The sequence below is a fragment of the Schistocerca americana genome, chromosome 2 (genome assembly GCF_021461395.2).
Source record: "Schistocerca americana isolate TAMUIC-IGC-003095 chromosome 2, iqSchAmer2.1, whole genome shotgun sequence".
NCBI classification, from domain to species: Eukaryota; Metazoa; Arthropoda; class Insecta; order Orthoptera; family Acrididae; genus Schistocerca; species Schistocerca americana.
Window position 1 is genome coordinate 608,231,221 of NC_060120.1, and position 13,348 is coordinate 608,244,568.

The 13,348-nt window shown below is 39.3% G+C and overlaps 1 protein-coding gene across 1 annotated transcript in view; it reads left to right on the forward strand.

Annotated features, from left to right (window-relative positions):
• LOC124596143 (CCAAT/enhancer-binding protein zeta) overlaps nucleotides 1–13,348 on the forward strand; it is a 212,492-nt gene that overhangs the window by 48,612 nt on the left and 150,532 nt on the right. Inside the window, exons 6-7 of the mRNA XM_047135163.1 lie at nucleotides 9,623–9,768; nucleotides 9,853–9,988. Of these exons, the coding sequence (XP_046991119.1) occupies nucleotides 9,623–9,768; nucleotides 9,853–9,988 (282 nt within the window). The remainder of the gene's footprint in view (nucleotides 1–9,622; nucleotides 9,769–9,852; nucleotides 9,989–13,348) is intronic.

Genomic DNA, 13,348 nt, shown 5'->3' on the forward strand with positions numbered 1-13,348 from the left:
GTTGCAAGTCTGTACTTCTGCCATTGATAGTTATTTTGCTACCTAAATACCACAATTCTACTACTTTTAGTGTTCATTTTGTAATCTGACGCCTGCAGAATCGCCAAATTGAAATCAACTACATTGTATTACTCTTGTTTTATTTTTGATGATGATCATTTTATTACCTCTTTTTAAGATACTATCCAATCAGTTCACCGTATCTTCCAAATCATTTTCTGACTCCGACTGAATTACATTGCCACTGGCAAACCATAAAATTTGTTTTCTTCTCTAAAAAATTCAGTTCATTTTTACCAATTATTCTTTGGTTTTATTTACAGTGCGTTCAGTGGGTAGATCGAAAAATGAGGGGGGTAGCCTCTTTTCCCAACTTCCACCTCCCTGTCATATCCTTTGACTCTAATAATAATTGTCAGGTTTCTTTATTAGTTTTAGTTAACCTTTGGTTCCTTATACTTTATCACTGCTACTTTCTGAATTTCAAAGAGTGTATTCCAGTCAATATTGCCAAAAGCTTCCTCTGAATCTACAGATTCTGTAAATGTGGCTTTGTCTTTCTTCATTCTGTCATTGTAGATAAGTCATAGGGTGAGTTTTGCCTATGATGTTTGTACATTTCTTTGCTAATCAAACTGATCTCCCCCCCCCCCCCCCCCAATTTGGCTGCTACACTTTTCCAGTCTTCTGTAAATTATTTTATTAGTGTTTGACAACCATGGCTTATTATACTGACAATTCAGTAACATTTGCCCATGTTAGTACCAGCTTTTTTTTGAAGTGGGATTAGTGCTTTCTTCTTGAAGCCTAAGGGTACTTCACCAGTCTCATATATCTTGCACACCAGGTGGAATTCTTTTTTCATTGTTGGTTCCCCAGACAGATCTAAATAATTCTGAGGGAATGTTTCTACTTTTGGTGCCTTCTTTTTACTTAGATCTTTCAGTCCTCTGTCAAATTCCTCTCACAATATGATGCCTTCCATCACATGTTCATCTAGATCCTCTTGTCTTTCCATAACATCTTCAAGTTTCTATCTGTTTTTTAGCTTTTCTATATATAAATTTCACTTTCCAGCCTTTCATTCTTTGTTCAGTACTGGCTTGCCGTCTGAGCTCTTGATATTCATACAGGTGCTTCCATTTCCCAAAAGGATTCTTTGATTTCCTTGTATACAGTACTTATCTTTCCCATAGTAGTAAAGATTTCTACAGCTTTGCATTTCTGGTATCAATATCATTTTTAAACTGCTTTCATTTCCCAAAAGGATTCTTTGATTTCCTTGTATACAGTACTTATCTTTCCCATGCTATAAAGATTTCTACAGCTTTGCATTTCTGGTATCAGTATCATTTTTAAATGTCCATATTGTCTTGTCTTTCTACAATATTTGTCATTCTTACATTCTCTCCTTTGGCTGGTTAAATTCTATATCTCATACTTTAATCAAGGATTACTGCTGGGGATGTGTTTTTGCCTATTCAGTCCTCTGCTACATTCAGTAATTCATATTTCAGAACTGCTCATTCATCTTTATTACATTCTTTTCGTCTGTTTCAAACAGTAGTTGCCTAATGGGAACGTTCTTTGAAACTCTCAACAACCTATGGCTCTTTCAACTTATCCAGGTCCCATCCCCTTGATTTCATACATTTATGTTTTGTGTTCACACCTCCTGCTGCAAATGTTTTGCAGTAGAATCTGGTTTGGAAGTGTCTGTCTTGTCATCTGTCTTCCCCTTCTATTTATCTATCTTTTTGTATACACATATAAATTAAAGTCCCCTGCCACTATTTCTGTCTGTGCATTCAGGCTAATCTCAGGAACGACTACTGGGATTATAATACGGTAGACTGATTCATGGAGGAAGGTTTGTGCAGACATAATTCAAAATATTTCATACAAATTGACCCAGCTATAAAGAAGTCCCCTGACACTGTGAAAATGATGTCATTGCCATCTAGTGGTGAGTGGCAGAACATGGAATCGCATAAGGCCATATGAGACTGCAGCTCCAGGCTGGCGAAAGCTACTCTTATCCAGAGGCCAGTGCCAGCTACTACTGACTTCCTAACTGACCTGTGGTGCAGGGTGTAAGCTGATAAGAGCAGGATTTTTGGTGCAGAGTTAATATATAAGGTGTGCAAAGGAAATGTGGGAAAAGTCACACACAAAATGTAGCTTGTGTTGGACTGTCGCCGAGCAGTGTGTCATCAGAGCGCAAGTAGCAGCAAGTGGCTTATTTAGCACTCATATAAGTGTAGTAGTCAAGTTGAAAATTTGCTTGAGTGTACTTAGCACACTTGTTTAGTTAAATCCGTCAAATCATTGTGTAGTTTCGTATTTAGCAGGGGCAGATTTGCATTTTAATATCTGTGACATGTAAAGTCGCGTAGTCGTCTGTCATTTGTTTATTTCTTTCAGATAGTCTTTGTACGTTACTGACAGTACAGTTAGCCTTCTGCCACTGAGCAGTGTGTCAGCAGTGCGCAAGTAGCAGCATTACTGCATTTACTAGGCAGTCTTGTATTTTAATAACTGTTTAAATTTTGTGTTGAATTGTTTGTGCTCTCTGTAGATTAGTTCAGACGTTCTTTGCACAACAGTATTTAGCGTGGCGTGGACAGGGACTGCGACTACTGTGTTCAGATGTGGGCTGAATTGACATCCCTTCGCTCCCAGCTTCAGGCAGTGTTGGCTTCAGTCACACAGCTTGAGGCCGTTGCCAATGGGCATCACTGTGGGGGTCCGGACGGGGGTTTGTTGTGGACCGCCAGCTCGTCCCACGCATTCCCTGATCGGACTACGGCTGTGCCTGCCCGGGATACTGCCCATATTGAGGCTGACCCCTCACCCATGGTAGAGTGGGAGGCCGTCTTGAGGTGTGGCAGGGGGCGAAAGACATTCTGGAGGGCTGAACGGAAGGCCTTTCCAGTTTGTCTGACGAACCGGTTTCAGGCTTTGCCTCCAGCTGATACTGATCTTCTGCCGGACATGGCTGCTTGTCTTGTTCCAGAGGTTGCCCCTTAGTCTGCAAGATCCGGGCGGTCGCAGAGGGTGGGCTTACTGGTAGTTGGGAGCTCCAATGTCAGGTGCGTTATGGGGCCGCTTAAGGATATGGCTGCAAGGGAGGGGAAGAAAACCAATGGTCACTCCGTGTGCATACCAGGGGGAGTCATTCCAGATGTGGAAAGGGTCCTTCCGGATGCCATGAAGGGTACAGGGTGCACCCATATGCAGGTGGTCGCTCATGTCGGCACCAATGATGTGTGTTGCTATGGATCGGAGGAAATCCTCTCTGGCTTCCGGCGGCTATCTGATTTGGTGAAGACTGCCAGTCTCGCTAGCGGGATAAAAGCAGAGCTTACCGTCTGCAGCATCGTCGACAGGACTGACTGTGGACTTTTGGTACAGAGCCGAGTGGAGGGTCCGTATCAGAGGCTGAGATGGTTCTGCGACTGTGTGGGCTGCAGATTCCTCGACTTGTGCCATAGGGTGGTGGGGTTTCAGGTTCCGCTGGATAGGTCAGGAGTCCATTACACACATTAGGCAGCTACAGAGGTAGCAGGGGTTATTTGGCATGGACTGGGCAGTTTTTTAGGTTACATGGCCTCGGGCAAGTACAGAAAGGGCAACAGCCTCAAAGGGTGCGGGGCAAAGTCAGGACGTGCAGTGACCAAGCAGCAGTCGGTATTGTAATTGTAAACTGTCGAAGCTGCGTTGGTAAAGTACCGGAACTTCAAGCGCTGATAGAAAGCACCGAAGCTGAAATCGTTATAGGTACGGAAGCCAGAGATAAATTCTGCTGAAATTTTTAAAAAGGCACAGACGGTGTTTAGAAAGGATAGATTGCATGCAACCGGTGGTCGCGTGTTTGTCGCTGTTAGTAGTAGTTTATACTGTAGTGAAATAGAAGTGGATAGTTCCTGTGAATTATTATGGGTGGAGGTTATACTCAACAACCGAGCTAGGTTAATAATCAGCTCCTTTTACCGACCTCCCGACTCAGCAGCATTAGTGGCAGAACAACTGAGAGAAAATCTGGAATACATTTCACATAAATTTCCTCAGCATGTTTATAGTCTTAGGTGGAGATTTAAATTTACCAGATATAGACTGGGACACTCAGATGTTTTGGACGGGTGGTAGGGACATAGCATTGAGTGATATTATACTGAGTGCACTATCCGAAAATTACCTAGAGCAATTAAACAGAGAACCAACTTGTGGAGTTAACATCTTGGACCTGCTGATAACAAACAGACCCTAACTTTTTGACTCTGTAAGTGCAGAACTGGGAATCAGTGATCATAAGGCCATTGCAGCATCCCTGAATATGGAAGTAAATAGGAATATAAAAAAGGGAGGAAGGTTTCCCTGTTTATGAAGAGTAATAGGAGGCAAATTTCAGACTACCTAACAGATCAAAACGAAAATTTCTGTTCTGACACTGACAATGTTGAGTGTTTATGGAAAAAGTTCAAGGCAATCGTAAAATGCGTTTTAGACAGGTACGTGCCGAGTAAAACTGTGAGGGACGGGAAAAACCCACCGTGGTACAACAACAAAGTTAGGAAACTACTGCGAAAGCAAAGAGAGCTTCACTCCAAGTTTAAACGCAGCCAAAACCTCTCAGACAAACAGAAGCTAAACGATGTCAAAGTTAGCGTAATGAGGGCTATGTGTGAAGCGTTCAGTGAATTTGAAAGCAAAATTCTATCTACCGACTTGACAGAAAATTGTAGGAAGTTCTGCTCTTACATTAAATAAGTAAGTGGATCGAAACAGCATATCCAGAGACTCTGGGATGATAATGGCATTGAAACAGAGGATGACACGCATAAAGCTGAAATACTAAACACCTTTTTCCAAAGCTGTTTCACAGAGGAAGACCGCACTGCAGTTCCTTCTCTAAATCCTCACATGAACGAAAAAATGGCTGATATCGAAAGAAGTGTTCAAGGAATAGAAAAGCAACTGAAATCACTCAACAGAGGAAAGTCCACTGGACATGACGGGATACCAATTCGATTCTACACAGAGTACGTGAAAGAACTTGCCTCCCTTCTAACAGCCGTGTACCACAAGTCTCTAGAGGAACGGAAGGTTCCAAATGATTGGAAAAGAGCACAGGTAGTCCCAGTTTTCAAGAAGGGTCGTCGAGCAGATGCGCAAAACTATAGGCCTATATCCCTGACATCGATCTGTTGCAGAATTTTAGAACATGTTTTTTGCTCGCGTATCATGTTATTTCTGGAAACCCAGAATCTACTCTGTAGGAACCAACATGGATTCCGGAAACAGCAATCGTGTGAGACCCAACTCACTTTATTTGTTCATGAGACCCAGAAACTTTTAGATACAGGCTCCCAGGTAGATGCCATTTTCTGTAACTTCCGGAAGGCATTCAATACAATTCCGCACTGTCGCGTGATAAACAAAGTAAGAGCCTACCGAATATCAGACTAGCTGTGTGGCTGGATTGAAGAGTTTTTAGCAAACAGAACACAGCATGTTGTTCTCAATGGAGAGAAGTCTACAGATGTTAAAGTAACATCTGGCATGCCACAGGGGAATGTTATGGGACCACTGCTTTTTGCAATTTATATAAATGACCTAGTAGATAGTGTCGGAAGTTCCATGCGGCTTTTTGCGAATGATGCTGTGGTATACAGAGAAGTTGCAGCATTAGAAAATTGCAGCGAAATGCAGGAAGATCTGCAACAGATAGGCACTTGGTGCAGGGAGTGACAACTGACCCTTAACATAGACAAATGTAATGTATTACGAATACATAGAAATAAGGAGCCTTTATTGTATGATTATATGATAGCGGAACAAACACTGGTAGCAGTTACTTCTGTAAGATATCTGGGAGTATGCGTGCAGAACGATTTGAAGTCACTCTCATGTTCGGTTTTAGGAAACCAAATGAACACATTTGGCATCACCGTCTCTGGTGGGGTACTTGAATTCGTGCATGCAACAGTCTGATTGGCTAACTTCAATGCTGATTATGTCAAAAATGACACAATGTATTGATTTTTTTAAACAATTATCTTTCAGCACAACCTATTCTGTAACTTCTTTATAAGCTTTTCAGACTGTTTCTGACCATCCTGTATATCAGGAAACTTTTATTATCTCCAGGTGTCTTCCATTTATACAACCTTCTTTGATAATGATTAAACTCAGTGTTAGTAATGATTTTATAGTGCGCTTTGCAAAATTCTACCATATGGCTTCCTCTTTCATGTGTTCCTCCCAGTACATGTTCTCCATCAGTTTTTTCTTCTGTTACTGTTCCTACCATTGAATTCCAGCCCCCATCAAAATTAAATTTTTGTCTGCTGTAACTATCAGAATAATTTCTTTTATTCATCATTCCTACTCTTGCTCTTTTCATCATCTGCTGAGCTTTATACTTGTACAACTGTGTTTGGTCCAGGCTTCTTGTCAGTCTTGGTTACACTAAAGCCTTCACTACTCTGTTGTAATATCTTATTTGTATTCCTGTTTTCTCACTCACTATTACTCTAATTCCTCCATTACACCTGTCTGATTGCGTATTGATGGCCCTGTGCTCACCTGATGAGAAATCCTGGTCTTCCTGCTACCACACTTCACTAATTCCCATTATCTCCAACTTAAACCTATTAACATCCATTTTTCAAATTCTCTAACCTACTACCCAATTAAGAGTCTAGCACTCCACATTCAGATCCATAGTACACAATATTTTTTTTCCCCATTGACAACACCCTCCAGAATAATCATGTAGATCCAAATGGGAGACTATGTTTCATCTGAAATATTTTAACCAAGTAGATGCCATTATCTTTAAACCAGATAGTAGAAATGTATGTCCTTAAGGAATGTAATATCTGTAACTTCCTTCCCCTTTTCATTAGCCATGCCACTGTACCAAAATAGCAAGGCCATGTTGGCTAATGTTACAAGGCCAGAACAGTCAGTTATCCAGACTGTCACCTCTGCAACTACCAGAAAGGTTGCCACCCCTCTTAGTCTAGCCACTTCATAGATGCCACTCTGACGTGGTTGTGCTTGTGGTATGTCTATCTGTATATCATGAATGTAATGATAGAAGTATTGGAGAGCTACATTTTATGTTTTTACAACCAATTCCTTATTGTTGTATGAATTAAATCATTAATGTTATAGTGATGTTCACAAAAGAAGATCACAGAGTGCTAAATGTGCATTATGAGGTGGATATGATACAGTACTGACATGTGGTGTTTAAAGCTTTCCCAGCATACTGATTGTTCCATAAAAACACGGGAGAACTGCTGGATATCAGTAACGTCCTGCCATGATGTTTCGGTGCAGAGTCTTCTGGCCATCTTCAGGTGAGTGCCACTGTAGTAGTACTGGCGAGTACGCGCTGAGCTCCGCTATTTAAAGCCGTACTGAGGTGACATTGCGCATGCGCTGCTTAGCGTGCGCGTTCATAACAGCTCCATGTGCTACCCCTCATGCCCTCCACTGTGAAAGCCTGGCGTATCGCTATCAGGTCGATACCGACAGTATTTTGGCGGTACGTTGACGACACTTCTATAGTGCGGCCTCATTGTCTGGACCGTCTCCAAGAATTTTTACGTCACGTGAACTCCATACATGCAAACATAAAGTTTACCATGGAGATAGAGAAAGATGGTTGTCTGCCATTTTTAGACGTCTTGGTGCGACGGAAGAGTGATGGCACACTTGGTCACTCGGTGTACAGAAAGCCCACTCATACAGACCTGTATCTACAAGCTACTAGTCGCCACCATCCAGCACAAACAATGGGCGTTCTCAAAACCTTGATCCACCGTGCCCAACTATCTCTGACGCCGACAGTCTTCAAGCGGAACTGGAACACCTGCAAAAAGTATTTTTGAAGAATGGCTTTTCACCTAGGCAAGTGAACAGAGTGATGAAGACCTACAAACGACGGAACAAGGAAGAGGAAGAGGCCTTCAGCTCAACTGTTTATATAGCATTTATTGGGAATATTTCTTCACAGATAGGCAGAATATTGAGAAAGTATCAAGTGAGAGTCATCTTTTGCCCTCCTTCCAAAATTTCATCACTGGTGGGATCCATTAAAGATGGCCTGGGCCTGCGTAAACCAGGTGTTTGCAAAATTCCGTGTGAATGTGGCAAATCATATATAGGGCAAACAACATGAACTGTGCAGGAACGCATTGTGGAACACCAACAGCATACTCGCCTTCTCCAACCCACCAAGTCCGCAATTGCCGAACATTGTATTTCCACAGACCATTCCATTAATTACGACACAAAAATTTTGGCCCATACATCAAACTTTTGGGCTCGATTATCAATGAATCTGTGGAAATAAGATTGTCTGACAACGAGACTCTCATCAATCGAGATAACGGTTATCAGCTAAACTCTGCTTGGAATCCTGTTATAGAGAAACTTCGTAGTCGATGTAGTTATCTGCATAAAGATGGAAATCGACCTGATACCGATATGCCAGGCTTTCACAGCGCATGGAACCATTACGAACGCGCACGCTGAGCAGCGCATGCGCAATGTCACCTCAGTACGGCTTTAAATAGCGGAGATCAGCGCGTACTCGCCAGTACTACTACAGTGGCACTCACCTGATGATGGCCAAAAGACTCTGCGCCAAAATATCGTGGCAGGACATTACTGATATCCGGCAGTTCTCCCGTGTTTTTATGGAACAAACAATACTGACATGAATTTTGTCTTCCTTAGCTTCTTCAGGGAATTGCATGAAGCGTATTGCTCAGCATTTTGATATTGTGTCAACTTAATTTTTATCTCTGTGAATTTTTCTTAAATATCTTCTTAAGGGTCACTACATAGATGCTTGAACAGATATTTAAGAAAAATTGAAAATGACGGCCTTGAAATATTAATTCTGCTATAATTGGGTAGGTCAAATGTTTCAGGCCTCAGCTTTTAGACTGGTAACAGCATTTATTATTGCATTTTTACTGTGTGTATTACATTTCAACATTAGTGTTGCATGCCCTTCTTGCCTCAGCAACAAGCTACACAACTTGCTATGAGGAATTTGGATTTTACTTTCACCCTTAATTTTTCTTACAAACTAGTACTCCATGTGAACTGGTTTGCATGCAGCTTTGATTTCCAGAATTTAAGGACGCATACAGAGCACACTGAATTTAATTATTCAACTGAAAACACTTTTATAAGAATTAATTTTACTGTCTTATCATTTTTCATAACTTAGGTTATTTTGTTACAATATAGTTTCTTGGTAAGATGAGAAGAGGTTCATGTGTAGACTTTGTAAGCTTCTGTGATATCCTTGAACCTGATTTGTAGTAATTTTAAAGATGTCAAAAGCAGAGCTGAAACCATTTTATGTCTGAATACTAGTCTTGTAAAATTTAAGTTACCTCCAATACATGCTTTTGCTCCCATCCAATACAGTGTACCTTTTATTGCCTACTTATTGATCTAAAGAAAAATTGGCTAAAAATGTGATAAGCTTGATTATTGGCTGAGCGAGAACCTATTTATCTGCTTGTGTTGCTGTGTTGTAATATACTTGTATGTGTAATAGATTAATGTGGCTCGTCTATTTTCTTTATAGGTATTACTTTCAAATCTTGTTAACAAATTAGGTGATCCAAGTCAGAAGGTTGTTTCAAAAGTAATGTATTGCCTGACTCAGTTACTTCATGTACATCCAAACATGAAAGGTGTTGTGACTGAAGAAATTGAGAAACTTCTGTTCAGGTGGGAACCTAATAAATCGTAGTAGTATTGTATATTTGTAACAGTGAATTACTTTTATTGATTTTTTTTGTTTCTCTGTTTTAGGCCTAATATAAAACAAAGAGCTCAGTATTATGGCCTGTGTTTTTTGACACAGCTGTTGTTCACTAAAGATGAAGCGTCTCTGGCAGTTACATTAATTAAGTTATATTTTTCGTTCTTCAAAGCCTGTGTTAAAAAGGTAAATGTAGAATTGGTTAAAAATTGCATTTCTTTGTTGTAGTATAGTTTTATAAAAAACATGATGCATTCATGTCTGAGAAAAATTTGTAGCACATGATGGATTTCTAATGAGAATCCTATCCTTCTTTTTGTATTACCTGCAACTACCACACTATTGCACTTATAATTAATAAGAATAGTTTGAATGTGTTTTTCATTTACGATGATCTTTTTTCTACTCAATTTATCCTATGCCTGTATGCTGCATATATGGCTTTGTTAATATAAAGGTAGTGGATGATTATACATTCTGTGTTGCCTCACTGAAGTTATTTTGAATTTCAAGAAAAATTATATTCTGCTGTTTCCATGCAGTATCTCCCACTGTAATTTGTTGGTTGTTATAGGATATTTTTAAGCTGAATAAACAAGCCCATGATGGGTTTTGAATCCTATTTAGTGTCTTTTTATCAGTATAGATCTCAGACAGATGAACAGTACTCTATATCTTGTGGAGACAATACCTCACATACATTCAGGTGACTGCGTGTATGGTTACTTCAGAGGGTTGCAATCTGCAGGCCAGGACTTGGGTGTTATACTAGCTGTCTGGATGCTGTAAGGCCTGTTACCAACATTCATGAACACACACATTGGTAGGGACTGAAAATTTACGGCAAAATTTGCATCTGTTTTTGGGAAAATTTTCATCTTTTTTGGTGAAATTTGTATCCAATTTTTTTGTTTATAAATGATTAGACCTTCAAATTTAGAGTGTCGTCACACTGATTTGCCTGAAAGTGAACCCATAGTACTTTCAAACTGACCTTTAAAAAAGTGGTGAGTTGGGAGCTTTATGGTTGGAATGTTTGGTTTTGCTAAAATTTCAAAAGCTTTATTCCAAAATGGTCTTTGCTTTATACTTTCAACAAATGGTTATTTCTGTTGAGAAGCAGCACTATTTTTATGTCTTCGATTTGAGGCATTTCCCGGTGTTATTTTTCTTTTCCTGCCCAATCAAATAATTAAAGAATCTGCAGAGTATTGATTTCATCCTTTTGTGGGCATTTATAGCTGTGTGACCCATACTCGTCAACTCTAGAAGGTACTTAGTATAGAAGTGGAACCAAAAATAACTCTGTTCGCATGTTGGGGGAGACTTTCGGCGTGCTTGAAATGAATTAAAGGGTTTTGTTTTTTGGTTGCACTGTAGTGCAGAGAGTGAAGGTTATAAATCAGCAGTCGGCCATGAGCGTAAACAAACTAGAATCTTGGCTGCCAGAGGGTAAAGGAACAGTACAGGAAAACAAGCTGTCTCGCAGGGCAGGCAGTCTACACCTATGTTCTTTGTTTCTGCGAAAGCAGAACTTGACACATGGTTGTAGAGGTCGTTGGTCCTGTCTGGTGCTTTGATGGTAGTAATCAAACTCCATGATGAATCAGAATTAGTTTCTTCACACAGTTCAAAATAAGAAAAGAAAACGAGGAACACACCACTCAAAGCATTCAGTAGTGGTTACCACAAAATTGCTTGTTGACATTAGCAGTGTTGTAAACAAGGTAGTTCACGCCAGATCTCTACCAGCACTTCATGCAATCACAATTCAAAACACCTGCAACCTAAAACCGCCACGTTTAAGTGTCCTTATTACACTAACTGTTGAACTTTATGTATGTTTTTCTATGTTCTAAGTTGATAGGTCCTATGGTTGAGTCCTGTGTTGGATTATGTAGAATGTATCTTGTACTAACCATTCATCTGCTCACAGTTGGTGTGACACCAGAGCACTGAGTGGGAAAGATGATTTTTGGTTCCAGGAATTGAGTACATTTTAAGTAATTATATGCAGAAAATGAAGAATTTCAAACTATTTCTGATTAAATGGTCCATTTGGATACAATTGGCTAAGAAATAGAATTTATTAGAAATTTCATATTTTTGCATCTTGAGGCAGAATTTGCATTTATATTCACATTTATCAGAAATTGCAAATTTTTTGGGTCCCTGCACATTGGGCTGCTGCAAGATTGGCTCACGAAGACTAATATTTTAAAACTACCGTAATTATCTTCACATTTTCTGTCAATTTTTGCCATAAGTTAATGTTATACTTATTTGTAGTAATAAAATTGGCTACATTTGTGTGTACATTTTCTGAATCTGCATTTATGGAAGCAGTTTGTGAATAACATTGCAGTCCTGGCACCAGCTGTGTAAGTAACTTCCCGCTCAGTTGAGTTTATACTTCTCATATTGTTCTTTTAAATTTCTACATGATATTTGCATACCCTACTCTGAATGCATAGCGAGTGTGTTTACTGGTTAATCAAATATATGATATTTTTATTGATGAGCAGCTACCAACAACTGCACCAATGATTTAATTTTCTTTAAGAGTGTTAGTGGTGAATCACAGTTCCTTATGCTATATAGTTAGTAGATGCTTGTCCGATAATATGCTCCTCCTATTGGAAGATTAAATACCTAACATTTTTTAATGATAAAAACATCCTTTATAAGCCTAATCATGAATAGTCTTATGTAAATAAATTTAATTAGCCACTCTTCTCTTACTGTGTGAGCTAAATTTGCATAATCTCAGCAACCATTTTATCTCCTTGTTACGTTCTTGAGGAAATTATCATTTTTGTTTTCTCCATCAGAAAATATCTTGATTGATGTGAACATGTGCAAACGTCAATAACTGCTGTGCAAGATTTGTAGCAAACAGATTACTGTAATGTTTTTGCACCACAATTGAATCACCAGAACTTTTACTTGTACCCCAGCTTTATTATTTCATCAAAGATTTTCATGTACTGTACACACCATAACATAAGGTTGTATATAATTTTCAATAGACTTTCTCTTACATCACAAGCATTCAGCTAGTTTGTTAAAGTCTCTGTGAATATCTCTCACATAAATATGTACTCTTCAAAGGTATTAATTTTCTTCTGCTCACTAAATTGCCATAGACATCAAACAAACCATTGCTGAACTGCTTCTACAGTGGCAGTGTGCCATTGCAGTTTCATGTGAAAAACACCAAATAACTTGTAAAGATTGTTGACATTAACTGGAACTTCAAGTTTCTTTCAGTTTACTATTTTTATTTTATTTGTTTATTTATTTTTGACTGGGGCAAACTGTGTATATTATTGGTATTAAGATGAGTTGGTTTTAAATAATCATCTCTCCCTATAGTAGTGTTTCATTGTAATTTTATATGTGATATGGCAATAAATTTGAATGGGAAGGCACTGAACTGGAGTTGCAAAACAATTGTCATTAATCTATAGATGCACTCATGAAAGCAACCAAGACATGCAGGAAAGGATTCTCACACTGTTCAATGCTACAAGGAAAAAGTACAAT